This window comes from Ursus maritimus, unplaced genomic scaffold, assembly GCF_017311325.1.
Source record: "Ursus maritimus isolate PB19 unplaced genomic scaffold, ASM1731132v1 scaffold_12, whole genome shotgun sequence".
NCBI lineage: Eukaryota > Metazoa > Chordata > Mammalia > Carnivora > Ursidae > Ursus > Ursus maritimus.
The window spans coordinates 60,684,281-60,697,612 of NW_024423564.1; the positions used below are offsets into that span (position 1 = coordinate 60,684,281).

Here is a 13,332-nt window from a genome sequence, read left to right on the forward strand (position 1 = left end):
GGTCTCGAGAGATGGCCAAAGGGCAGAAGGCTTCAACTCTCAGGCCAGGGCAGTGGGGTCACCTCACAGATGCCCCAGAGGACCCCTACCCAGACTGGTCAGGAGGTGCTGCCAAACCAGTGAAGCCCCCCAGGAAGGGCAGTACTGTAAGGGACCCCAGGAGGATGCAGGATTTGTCAGCAAGCAGGTGATAGCAGGAAAGGCGGTCAGTCTAGGGCAGGAAAACAGAAGAGAGGGGGTCTAGGAAACCCTCTTCTAGAGAAAAAACAAAACAAAACAAGATGAAATAATAAATTTTAGATCACAGAGGGAAACGACAGTTAGCCACCGTGCTAAATGCTTTCCCTACCTTAACTCGTTTAAGCCTCCGAACAGGTAGGTGCTGTTATGATTCCCCATTTTACAGGTAAGGAACCCAAGGAACTGGAAATTCAATGACTTGAGGGACATGGCAAGTAAGAAGTAAGACCAGGTTTCAAACGTAGGCAGTGTGGCTCCAGGGCCAATGCTTTAACCCTATACTTGTGCCCTTGGTGATCACACCGTCCTACCTCTTCCTGATTGAGATGAAAAAATATGAGGCTCTGTGACCTTTCCCCAAGGTCACAAGTTGGTCAGTAGCGATATCAAGGAAGTTAATGATCTGCAAAGTCATTATTTGCTCCATGAAGTTTAATTTTAAAGCAAGCAGTGCCATTGGCTGGTCTTATGATCTAAGTCAAGAGCTACCCTTAAACCTAAGTCCTGTAGGTTTAAGGGTAGGGATTTCTGCGTCCCAGCACACTGGCAGGACGAATTCCCCGCAGGAAGCAGTCTTTTGCTCATTTGACAAATATTACCAAATACAAAGTATGTACCAGGCCTGTGCTAGACCCTGGGATAGAATGTTGAGCAAGACAATCCTGCACTCAAGGAGCTCCAGGTAGGTCTAAGCATAGGAGAAGACACCTAAACAAAACAAAATACATGGAAGTGTTACAGGTAGGTCCAGGATCCTAGGACAGTATTCAAGGGGAACCCCAGGGAGGGTCAAAAGGATAGAGGGGTCAATTCAGCTGGCAAAAGGGCCAGGAGCTGGCAAAAGGGCCAGGAAATACCATGAAAAGAGGCAATTCTTGTCTTGAGACTTGACAATGCTTCAGGAAGACAGGACTCACACAAGAAGCACACTGAAGAAGACAGAACCTGAAATAGCATATGGTGTAATTTAAGAGTTGTGGTAAGCAAAATAATGATCCCCAAGAATGTCCATGCCCCAATCCTCAGAATCTGTGCATATGTGACCTTACATGGAAAATGGCACTTTGACAAGATTAAGGTTAAGGACCCTGAGATGGGAAGATTAGCCTGAATTATCTAAGTGGGCCCAATCTAATCACACAGGTCTTTAAGAGAAGAAGAGACAGAAGGCTTGTGTTGGAGAGATAAGATATAAGAATTCGACCTACCACTGCCAGCTCTGCAGATGAAGGAAGGGAACCATGAGCCATGGAATGCAGGTGCTTCTAGAAACTGGAAAAGGCAAGGAAACAGATTCTTCCCTAGAGTATCCAGGAAGGAATGCAGCCTTGCCAACACCTTGATTTCAGCCCGACAAGACCTGTCTTCTGACCTATAAAACTGTAAGATAATAAATCTGTGTTTCAAGGTTTTAAGCCACTATTTTTGTGGCAATTTGTCAGGGCATTAGTCAATAGAAAATGAGTACAGGAATCTATAAGTAATTCAAGATTGCTGAAGCAATGACAATCTATGGGACAACTTGAAAAGAAAAGGCCATCTGAAAGGTCCCTGCCACTAACTTCTTCCACAGCCTTGAGCAAGTTAAATCAGAAACCCATTCATTCACCCACTCACTAACTCATTTATTCATTCAACAAACATTTTTAGCTTCACATAGAAGACTGGGTTTCATCTGGGTCTTGAAGGGCAAGCAAGAGTTTACCATGGACAAAGGTGTACCTTTAGGTTTCAAGAGGTGACACGGCATGGTATGAGTACATCACAGCTTTGTTACTTATTATTTGGTTTTCTGACCAAGGGCAAACTACTTCAAACTCTCTAAACCTCAGTTTTCCCACCGGTAAAATGGAGAAAATCATAACATTTCCCTCACAAAACTGTTATCTGGATCAAATGAGATCATAGATGGGAAAGTACTTTGTGAGTATAGGGTTTTTTGCTGTTGCTAACCAATCAAAAATGAAAATAAGACATCTCTGAAATCAGATCAATAGGACATATAATTTTCCGCATAATATTCATAGGTACAGTATTGCAAAAGGGGGGCATGCTTGCTGACCATGTTAAGAGGGCGAGGCCTGATTCCACTGCCCTACACCATACCCCTTGCCTGCTTATTTCTTCTATAATAAAGCTATCTAGTCACAGAGGCCTTAATTCACTGCCCGGTCCAAAGGCTTTTGCCCAGCCAGCCCTTGACTTCCCAGACCACTTGAGCAAAGTGAGATCACACATTTCTCCTGCGTCTTAAAACACTCTCCGCCTGGGTCTGCATGTCATTGTACTGCCCTGCCTCTCTCCCTCTTCCTCTTTAATTACACTCCCTCTGTCTCTTCACTGGCTCCTCTTCTTCCTCCCACTTCCCCCGCCCCCCACATTCTCTCAGGTCAATCCTTTAGCCTTTTCTTTTACCTTTTACTCAGAGAATTCAACCACTGAGGTGATTGTAAGCAAACGCTTCGGGGCGGATGACTTCCAAATATGTATCATTTGTCTTAAATCTCTCATCTGCACTTCAATCCCACAGCTCCAGCTGCCTGTTGGACATTTCTACCTGAAGAGTTTATGTCAGAGCAAAATCCTAGGGATATTGACTAAAATGGGAATACTAGGAGAAAACTCCCATTTGGGGTACATAAGAAAAAGCACTACATTCAGACTTAAAAGAGGTGAGTTTGAGCAGATGGCAGAACCCAGGGTAATGCTCTGATAAAATAAAGGCACATATGGCCGGGGTCCAGGGCACAATGGCAGTCTGTCTGCTAATCAGAAGAACCCCGCCCCAAGAGACCTGGGCTCTCATTACATTTCTGGTGCTAACCTCACTAAGTGGCCCTGGGTAAGTCACTTCATCTCTCTGGGTCTGAGTTTCTTTGTTTATAAACTGGAGTAGCTAAATGGATTTAAAAGTGTTATGACATTGACTTTATAGCATTCAGAAAGAGGTAACAAAAATGATAAGATCTCAACAGAAAATGGACAAATCATACAAACAAGTCAAAAAAAGGACAAAGTGCCAATAAACACAGGAAACCATTCATTCTATGCAGCAAATGAAAACAAGATGCTATTTTTACCTATTAAATTAGTAAGACTTTAAGAAAGTAGCAGGAATATAAATCAGAACATTTCTAAAAGTCTAAGATTCAAAAATTAATGAGGACAGGCGATGCATACCCAAGAGTCACCTGAATTAAGTCACCTCGGTTAAACTGGAGAAGGGGACAAGCTCTCTGGTTAGGTACTCTAAAGCAGCTGACTGAGGTCTGAGATTTATGCAACAGCACCCTCCGTTAGGGGAAAGGGACAAGAATAAGGAAACAGAGAAAGGCAAGAAGCAGGATATATAAAGCTAGAAAGAGCCACGGAGAAAATCTTTGCCCTTGTCATTTTCACGGATTTGACCAATATATCCAGAGCTGCTGCTATATGCCACACCAATGTTTGAACGCACTGGTGAATAAAAGGGCAACGTCCTGCGGACTTAGAGTCGCTAGTTAGCAAATAAAAAACAAAGAAGTAAATAAATGAGTCATTATAAACTCAGATAAGGGGGGGCGCCTGGGTGGCACAGTGGTTAAGCGTCTGCCTTCGGCTCAGGGTGTGATCCCGGCGTTGTGGGATCGAGCCCCACATCAGGCTCCTCTGCTATGAGCCTGCTTCTTCCTCTCCCACTCCACCTGCTTGTGTTCCCTCTCTCGCTGGCTGTCTCTATCTCTGTCGAATGAATAAATAAAACCTTTAAAAAATAATAAAAAAATAAACTCAGATAAGGGGTATGAGAGAAATAAACATATAAAAAGAAATTAACATAAAAAAGAAATAAACATATAAAAAATAGACAATATTGGGAACAAGTTCAGTGCCATTTATGTCAACAGAAAAGAGAGTAATCAGTGTTCTCAAGTTCACAGTTCTGGGAAGATGAGAAATGAGACAAGACGACTGGATTTGGATAGAAAGAAATCACTTGTGTCCTGCGAGGGAAGAATAGTGGTGTGGGAGAAGCCAGGACAGAAAGGGTTTAATGAAGGAGTGGGGGGGTAGAAATGGGAGTTGTGAGTATCAATCATTTTTAAAGGAATGTGGTTATAAAAGAGAAACAGGTGCCTGGAAAAGGTGGCAGACAATTAAAGGGTCGGAAGGCAGAGAGAATGAGCTGGAGGAGAGGACAACACAGAGAAAGGCACGCTGACGTCCTCATTCCCTCTCACCTCCACAGTCAACCCTTGCTGAGGCCGGTCCATTCTCCCAGACAAGGTTCCTCTGTGAGCCTGTCACTCAGCAGGTTAGCATCTCCCTGTTCCAAAAATCAGACCTTTCTTTCATCCCACATTCCCTTTCTGATATTGCTGTCTCTCTCTTTTCTTTCAATACAAAACTTCTTGAAAGAGTTGTCTACTGTCAGTTTCATTTCCTCACCTCCTCCTCTCTCTTCAAGCTTCTGCTCCTAACCTTGCCTTTGAAACTGTCCTTACCAAAATCGTTAATGACCTTACTTTGTAAAATCCAACTTGCGATTTCTAGATTTCACTTATTTGGCCCTTTGACAACCATGGACATGCTGACCTCCGCCACCCCCCCACACCCACTCACCCCCGGCAAATACCCCACTTCTTCCCACTGCATGACAGCATTCCCTCCTGTTTCCCTTCTGCTTCTCTGGTCACACCTTCTCAGTTCCCTTCTACAAGTCTCTTCAATATTGGTGTGCCTCAGGATTTGGGACTTGGCTCTTAGCTTTTCTTATATATTCTCCCCGGACAAGCTTACCTATTTCTAGTGCCTCAATTTCTAACTATATGCTGACAGTGACTCTCAAATATATATTTACTGTCTCTCCTTAGCTTCAGCCTTATACATCCAACATCTTGTTGGACATTTCCTCTTGGATGTCCCACAGTATGTCAAATACAGTAAGTCTAAAATTGAACTTATTACTCCTCACACCTCTATGGTAGTAAGTGGTATCGCCATCCGCCAATTTGCCCATATTAGAAACCTGAGCCTCAACCTTCATTTGTTTCTGTTCATTCCCAACATCCAATCAATGTCTATGTCCTCTGGATTTTATTCCATTTATCTCTCGATTCCAAGCACACGGCTCCATCCCCATGCTGATTATCCCATCCAGGCCACTCTCATTTCTCACCTAGATGTTTTAATTGCTTCTTAACTGGGCTTCCTGACTCTAGGTTTGCTTCTCTCCAACACTTCTCCCACATGGTAGACAGATTTTTCTAAAATGCAAATCTGAATACATCATTCCTCCACTCAAAACCCTTCAATAACAACCATCTATTATCCTTAAGATCTCAGGCTTCATGGTGGACTAAAGCTTCCCTTGCATTTCAATAAATTAGATTCTGGATAACAGTCACCTCGTTCCCTCCTCCAAAAAAGTAAGCAGAAGCTAAAGGAATAGGGTTATCCTAAGGGGTGATGTTAATAGCAACACTGCTAAAACACTTAACTTTGGGCCACTGGTTAAGTGGGAAAGCTAATCATGGGACTCTGATACTGAGCTGGGATCCTTGCAAGGTGTGCTAGAGTATTCCAGGTCAGAAGTAGTTCTTGACTACTGGCAGAAACTAAAAAAGTTAATCCCCTCTAGAGGGAAGCTCCAACCTAACCCCACAGAATTCCCATTGATTAAAAGGGAAAAAATGAGTTCACAATTAAAAATCAACAAGCACATGGAAAGGCAAGCATCATGGCGGTCAGAAGAAACAAAGATTTAAATCCTCAAGGACTATAAGTACTAGAATAGTCAGATGAAAAATACGGAAGAACCATATATTAATACTTAAAGAAATAAAAGGTACAGGGCAGCTTGGGTGTCTCAGTGGGTTAAGAGTCTGACTTTGGCTCAGGGTCTTGGGATCAAGCCCGTGTTGGGCTCTGCACTCAGCAGGGAGTCTGCTTGCAAAGTCTCTCTCTCTTCCCCTCTCCCTGCCCCCCCCCACAGGCTTTCACTCTCTCTCAAATAAATAAAAAAATCTTAAAAAAAATAAAGAAATAAAAGGCACAATGACAAAGAGTACAAATACTATTGAAAAGAGACAGACTTGGGGGGGAAACTTGCAAAAATGTAAAATGGCTTTGAAACAAAGAACTCCATGAATGGGCTAAATAGCAGATCAGAATGAGCTGAAGAGAGAATTAATGACTTGGAAGATATATATTTGAAGAAATTTCCTCTGATTCTGTCAGATAAGGAGATAGGATGATGACTGATAGGCTAAAGGGTTTGGAAAATAAAAGGTCTAACATACTTCTAACTGTAGAATCCCAAAATAAAGGAATAGCAAGGGTAAGAGAGAGACACTTTTGATGAGATAATGGCTGTAAAATTTCTACAGATGAACATAAATCTGCAGATCCAGGAAGTAAAATATATAAGAAATACGTGCTACGGTAGCCAGTCTACTAATAACCTCCAACGATCCTTACCTCTTGGTATTCATAACCCGTATGCAGTTGCCCCCCCCCCCCAGATTTTACCTGGGTTGGTCTGTGTGACCAAGAAAATATGACAGAAGTGACAGCATGCCACTTCCAAGATTAGGTTATGAAAGACACTGTGGCCTCCACCTTGGTTGTTCTCTCTTGGATCACTTGTTTGTCATGAGCAGCCATAAGGAGAGGCGCCCACATGATGAGGAACTGAGGTCCCCTACCAGCAGCCCTATGAGTGAGCCACTTTGAGATGCTCAAGCCCTGGGGAAACTTTCAGACGACTACAGCCCCAGCCAATGGCTCGATTGTAACCTCTTAAGAGACCAGTGAACCAGAACTACCCAAATAAGCAGCTTCCAGATTCCTGACCCTCAGAAAAACTATGTGAGATAACAAATACTTAAGCTGCTAAATTTGGGGGTAATTTTTACCCAGGGATAGATAACTAATACATATACTAAGACCAAACAGACTTACAAAGAGCCTTCTCCATCTGGTCTAGACTGTCTCTCCTCTTTCATTTCTTGCCACACTCNTTCCAGCTTATTGCATTTCAAGCACACTAAACTTTTAGTTTCTGGAGTGCGTCATGTTCTCCCCCACCTCCAGCCCTCCATACAGCTCACATGATGTTACCCACTGCCTGACACGTTCTTCAACACCTTCTTCTCTACTTCCAATGTGTATTCTCTGTTGGCTAGCTTCTACCCATCATCAGAGCACTCATCACACTGTATGATAAAGTCCTGTTAAATTGTCTGTCCTTCCATTAGACTGCAGGATCCAAAAAGGTGGGGACAGTACCTGTCTCCTTCATTATTATGCCAACACAGTTCTAAGCGCAAAGAAAGTAGTCCATAAGTATGTGCCCCTTATAGCCCACATGATAAGGACAGGCAAGATGCTAACGGTGGAAGAATATAAACATTCTCAGGCAATGACCCAAATGAATCTTCAGCCTAGCAACTGAAGTAACCACAAAGGAACCAAGAAACCCCTATATTCCACACAACCTCAGGTTTAGGGAGGGCTTGGGGTAGGGTTAGGACTTAAAAGTTGGATACTTTCTAGCTCCTCCAAAGTCAAGCCCTCTTGTTATGGTTTCATTATGATCCCTGAATTGAAATCTATGAACTTTAGACACACCCATTCTTAAAGGCACACTCACAACTGTACTCAAAGGACAAATGGAAATCATTTTTTTTGAAGTCATCTCTATGCCCATCATGGGGCTTGAACTCACAACTCTAAGATCAAGAGTCCCATGCTGTACTGGCTGAGCCAGCCAGGTGCCCCACAAACAGAAATATATTTTTTTAAATGATCATCTGTTCTGTACTTATAGGACAATTCCTGCCTATTCCTTGATTTTTAAGATCTGATCAGAAATGGTATTTGTTGTATGTGCCAAATATGAACGAACACACACACACACACACACACACACACACACACATATATACATGTCATAAAATATTAATCACTAGTACCCTCTACTGGTGGAGATACCTTATCAGCTCATATGAATGGTCTTATTGCCCTCTAGTGACCACAACCTATAAAGAAAAAACCCAGCAGCAGATGGGAGAATCTCCTTGGCTATAATGATAGGGTTTTATGTTCTTTAAGCATCTAATTTTCTCAGATTCTGGTTTATATTACAGGGGTGCAACTCTCCAGACTCTTGGGGGGCCCTCTGGGGAATTTCACATAGCTCTTGCCAGCTGTTAGCGCCAGTCTGAAGCTGCTCTCTCTTTTGCTTCTCATGAACAAGAGGTCAAGGGGAGGCAGAGAAGGCAACGGTTGCACCAGCGAGGGCAAGAACAGCAGCTGTGAATGACTACCTTGGACTCCCTAGGGAGCTGGGAGCAGCTTGGGGAACACATGTTGGCCCTCCCTCGCATGCTAGTCCCAGTTGTGTACTGTGCTAAAATGGCAATTCAAAGAAGTCCCTGACTTACCTTTGAAATATCTCAGTGCTAGAATAAATGATGTAGCGGCAAATGTTGCTATCATTTTGTTTTTACAAACCACGCTCTGCAAGTTATTTCTACTCAAGACAGAAAAGCCAAGATTTAACATCAAGATTGAGCTGAAATGTCATCTCTTCTATGAAGCCTTTTCTGAATTCCTCAGATGTAAGTGACTGCTCTGTCCTTTGTGCCAGCGTGTACCTTGTACAGATCAGAATGATATCCAGGATATTATTTATAGGCTTTTGTTTATAAACCCACGATATTTTCTGCTCCTGATTGTCCACATGCTTGTTTCTTCCACCAAACCCTAAGTTCCTTGAGGTCACAAACCACGTCTCAGACATTTCTGCACACCCAGCATCAAACACACTCAAAAAGTCATCCTTAGATGACTGCTGGTTACCAGTCCATGAGTTAAGCACAGAAACTGAAGCATTTAGAAACTTTAATAGCAATTTGACACAGTAATTCTGTATCTGTTGAATCAAAAAAAAAAAAAAAAAAGTGGGGCATGTATTTTGTGCATTTTCTTCTCCTGGAAATTTTTATTATATAGTATAAAAATATTGGTCTGCAACCAACGGAGAATTTTTTAAACAATGGTCCTTCACCACAGATAGTTTGAGAAGTGCTGCTATGATAAATAACTTACTGTTTGAGGGAGGGAGGAACGGAAGAAAGAAGGAGACAAAATATAAGCACTTTCATAAAATTCAGAAGGCACATACCTATCCTTGTTGATTTTAACACTTCTCTGGAGGGTATTTTCTTCTTTAATTCTCGTAAAGCTTCAACTAGATTCTCTCTGGTCTGACCAGGAAGCTCCAACATAGTTTTCCATCTTTTTATGTCTTCTATAACCACAACTCTCTGGGAAAAAGAAAAGTCATTTGGAAAATGGAACATTTTCATTAGAAAAACGTCTGCCTTCACCTGAGCTAATGGGGCTCCTATTGACATATGAATTATTGATTATGACCTGAACCAAAGCACAGCGTGTATGATGGCCCCAAATGATGGGTAATTGCTTAAAAGCAGGTCCCGCTTACTGCAAATCAGGAAGAGAGTTACATCTATTAGGAAAAGTGCAAGTTTTAATCTAACCATGTCAGACGCCGCTGGGCACTTAGCAGAGAGAGGCAATAAGGATGAGAAGAAAAGAAAAACGATACTAAGGTGAATCAACCCTATAGCTCACTTAAGTGTCTTAATTCACAGGCAAGGACAGAGAGCAAGGAAGTCGTAAAGGCATATTTATTTCAACAATAAAAAGCATACTTCAACAGCTCCCCACTTCCTAGATGATAAAATGCAAACTCTCTTATTCGAAAAAAATTTAAAAACTTCAAACACATTTATAATTGAGAAAAGTTAACATTTCGAATTTTGCATAAAGTAACAAATACATTCTAAAGTTTGTCTCCTTACATCCGTCACTAAACTGGTTCCTCTCCTGTTTCTAAAAGAAATCACCACCTCAAAGTTGATATGCATCTTTGCATTAAATGTAAAATAGAAACAATTAAGGCATCTGGGTGAAGGGGTTGGGGAAGTTCTTTGCGATCTTGCGACTGTTCTGTAATGGTGAAATCATTTTGACTAAGAATTAAAAAAAATTAAACTGAAAGACAAAATAATAAAGCTGCTTTTATAATTACAAAAAAAATCTTATCTTGTGGTTACTATCCTGGGGGAGGTAGGCCCAGTTAGGGAAAGGAAGGGGGCACAGAGACCTTCTGGGATTCTGGTAATGTTCTGTTTCTTGATCTGGATCATGGTGACACAGGTGTGTTCGCTTTGTGAAAATCTGTCAAAATGTACACTCATGATTTGTCCACTTTTCTATATGCAGATTATAGTTCAGTAAAAAGCAACTAAAAAAAAAAAAAGGTCTCAATTCCCTTCCCTGGCTGGGGTCTGCTTCCAGCCTAGCAGCCCAAGGTGGGAGACGTCTGACTCCTCTCATCTTTGCTTCCCATCCTCCCCCATCTGCTTGTTTGCTTTGACCTCTCACCCTTCCAAGTTTGAAGCTGGGAAAAGGACGAGCAGTAAGGGACAGGGAAAGCCTGTCCTTCTTTTGTGTAGTCCACTGAATCAGGTTTTAGTGTGCTCTCTAGACTTGGCAGATGTGCAAAGCTGACTCTTTTTGTCGTGTGGGATGCTTCTGTGGTTCCTTGGAGAGCTTGCATTCCTGAGACCTCACCTGGTTAATGTCAGCAATACCTCTTCCAGCCAGCCGACGACAAGTCCCCAGTTTTGGGCAAACCACTTTACAAAGACTCTACTCCAGGCCAGCCAGCATTTTCTCTGCTGTGCCCACATCTTTGCCCTGAAGAATTCTAAGGGTTAACAGCCTTCCCATGCAGCCACTCTCTCTGTTTTAGACCTTCCCAGGCACAGGTCTAGTCTCTGTGTCTACCCACCAGCTCCAGGAACAGAGGTCAAGTTCTCCAAGTGAAAACACCACAGCCCTCCCACTTTATCCAAAGGAACTCTCTCTTCTCTCTTCCTTTATTTATTTTTTTTCTCCTCTCTTCCCTTAACTTCAACATTCTTTAGAGCCTAGGGTAGGTGATGTGTTCAGGATTCCAAGATCAGTCTTCTTGTACTGCCTTCCCAAGTGCTGCAGTCTAGGATCTCATCTGGGAACACTCTGCTTTGTTCTCAGCCTTTGGGTGCTTTGGCCGAAAATGAGACGAGTCCTTTATTATGATCTGCTACAATATAAAGCAGTATCATTAGTGTTAAATGGTTGTAAAATAAATAAACGAAACCAGGTAAGGGGATATTTTCATAGGAAGAAGATGTAAAGTATAAATATATTATTCTGCAAAAGGCTTTTTTCACTCTTTATATTTTCTTGATTCATTCATATTGATATATATATAAACCCAGCTGATCCATTTAATAGTAATGAATAGTGTTCCATTATTTTTATATATAAATGTCTTAGAATTCTAAAATCTATTCCCCTAATAGATATTTAGGGTCCCCCCCACCCAATATTTTTCCAGTTATAAACACTGTTTCGATGAACGCCTGCCTATGACATATTCAATATTGTCTTCCATGTCTTGACTTTCAACTTTTCTAGGTCATTATGCTTTAAATAGCCTATGGTGGCTTTATTTTGCCCCCATCCGCCAACCAATCTGAGAATTTCTATCTTTTAACGGGCATGGCTAATCCATTTGCATGTATTATGGTTACTGATAGAACTGGATACACTTCCTCTTTGCTTCTTTTCCTTTCTTACCTTTAACAGTTTAAATTTTCTTTGATCTTGTTTTTCTTTATGGTTTGGAAATGATACATTCTGTTGCTATCATTTTAGCGTTCACCCTTACAATTTTTAAGATGGGTGCTCAGTGCAATCTGTGTCAGTATCTTCCTCATAAGCCTCTACTGTAGAAACCCCTATTAGAAATATAAATGACTTGGCTGTCCGTCATGTACCGTAACTGTTCTTTCATATTTTTCTCTATTTCTCTGTGAGGCATTCTAAGTGATTTCCTCACATCGAGCTTCCAACCCACCATTTCTCTCTGTAGCTATGCTTCTCTACTTTTTACCCACTCCATGTGCTTCTGCGTCAGCAAATAATTTTTGCATCAGACGACTTAATATTTTCCTCAAAATCTGCCCACTTTCTCTTCATACTATCCCGTTCTTTTCTTATAATTTCTAGTCTTTTATCTCTGTGAAAATGCACATAAAGATCTCTTTGAGGCTGTACTCTTATCGCTTCTTCTTGGGGTAGAAATGCTATTCTTTATCTCTGTCTGCTCATTTTCCCACCAGGAAATTAATTTTCTTGGAGAGTTTGTAATTTTGACCATGAGTTCATCTTCAATGGAGACTGTTCTCTATGGGAATCAGGTGCCCTAGGTTGTGAGATGTTTTAACAGGGCAATCTCACATTTGCCTTGGCCAAAGCCTCTGGATTTCTCTGTTTCTATACCAGTTTTTATGCTATTTTTTTCAGTTTTGCCCAGAGTGTAAATTTTAAACTATGCATAGTAGTAAGTGTGGGGTTCTAATTTATTGTAGTCAATTCTTTTTCCATCCAAAACCCCTGAGAAGATCAGTCTTCATGCTGTTTCCTTGGACTAGTGGATGGAATTTTTCTAGTTCATTTTTCACAAACATGGTCGACCTGTTTGGCTCCCAGCTGCAAGTGGGAATTATTAGCCTGAGATCTTATCTGCAGTTCCCATACTGGCCCTAAAACCTCCCACCCCAAGCATTATATCTGGTTTCATAAACCTGTTTGGCTTCAGCTCCCACCTAAAGCTCAGGGTTTGAATTTCCTCTCTCTTCCTGGCATCTGAGGATTTCTCTTTCCTGCTTTCAAGCTCAGCTATGTATTAGAGACTTTTTTATCCAGCATTTCTACATGGTTGGAATGAGGTTAGGGATTCCACATCAGACCTTTCCAATATATGGAACTATAGAAACCCAAAGTCTAGCATGGCATAAAAGGCCTTACATGACTTGGCTCCTGACATTTGCTCCAGCTATAGCAAACGATTTGAACCTGCCTAAATGAACTGCAGTATTCCACACCCTCTGCGTGGGATGCTCTTTTTTTGCCTCAACCATATGATAAACACCTGTTTATATTTTAAGACTCTTTTCACGTATCCCCTCTTCT

The 13,332-nt window shown here is 41.7% G+C and overlaps 1 protein-coding gene across 3 annotated transcripts in view; it reads right to left on the bottom strand.

Annotated features, from left to right (window-relative positions):
• Positions 1 to 13,332, bottom strand: part of TCEANC2 (transcription elongation factor A N-terminal and central domain containing 2) — a 43,904-nt gene that overhangs the window by 23,146 nt on the left and 7,426 nt on the right. For all 3 annotated transcript variants that reach the window (XR_005834163.1, XR_005834162.1, XM_008699164.2), the window contains exon 3: positions 9,407 to 9,548. Coding sequence is in view for 1 of the 3 variants with exons in the window: in XM_008699164.2 (XP_008697386.1) it covers positions 9,407 to 9,548 (142 nt within the window). In the remaining 2 variants the exon portion in view is untranslated. The remainder of the gene's footprint in view (positions 1 to 9,406; positions 9,549 to 13,332) is intronic.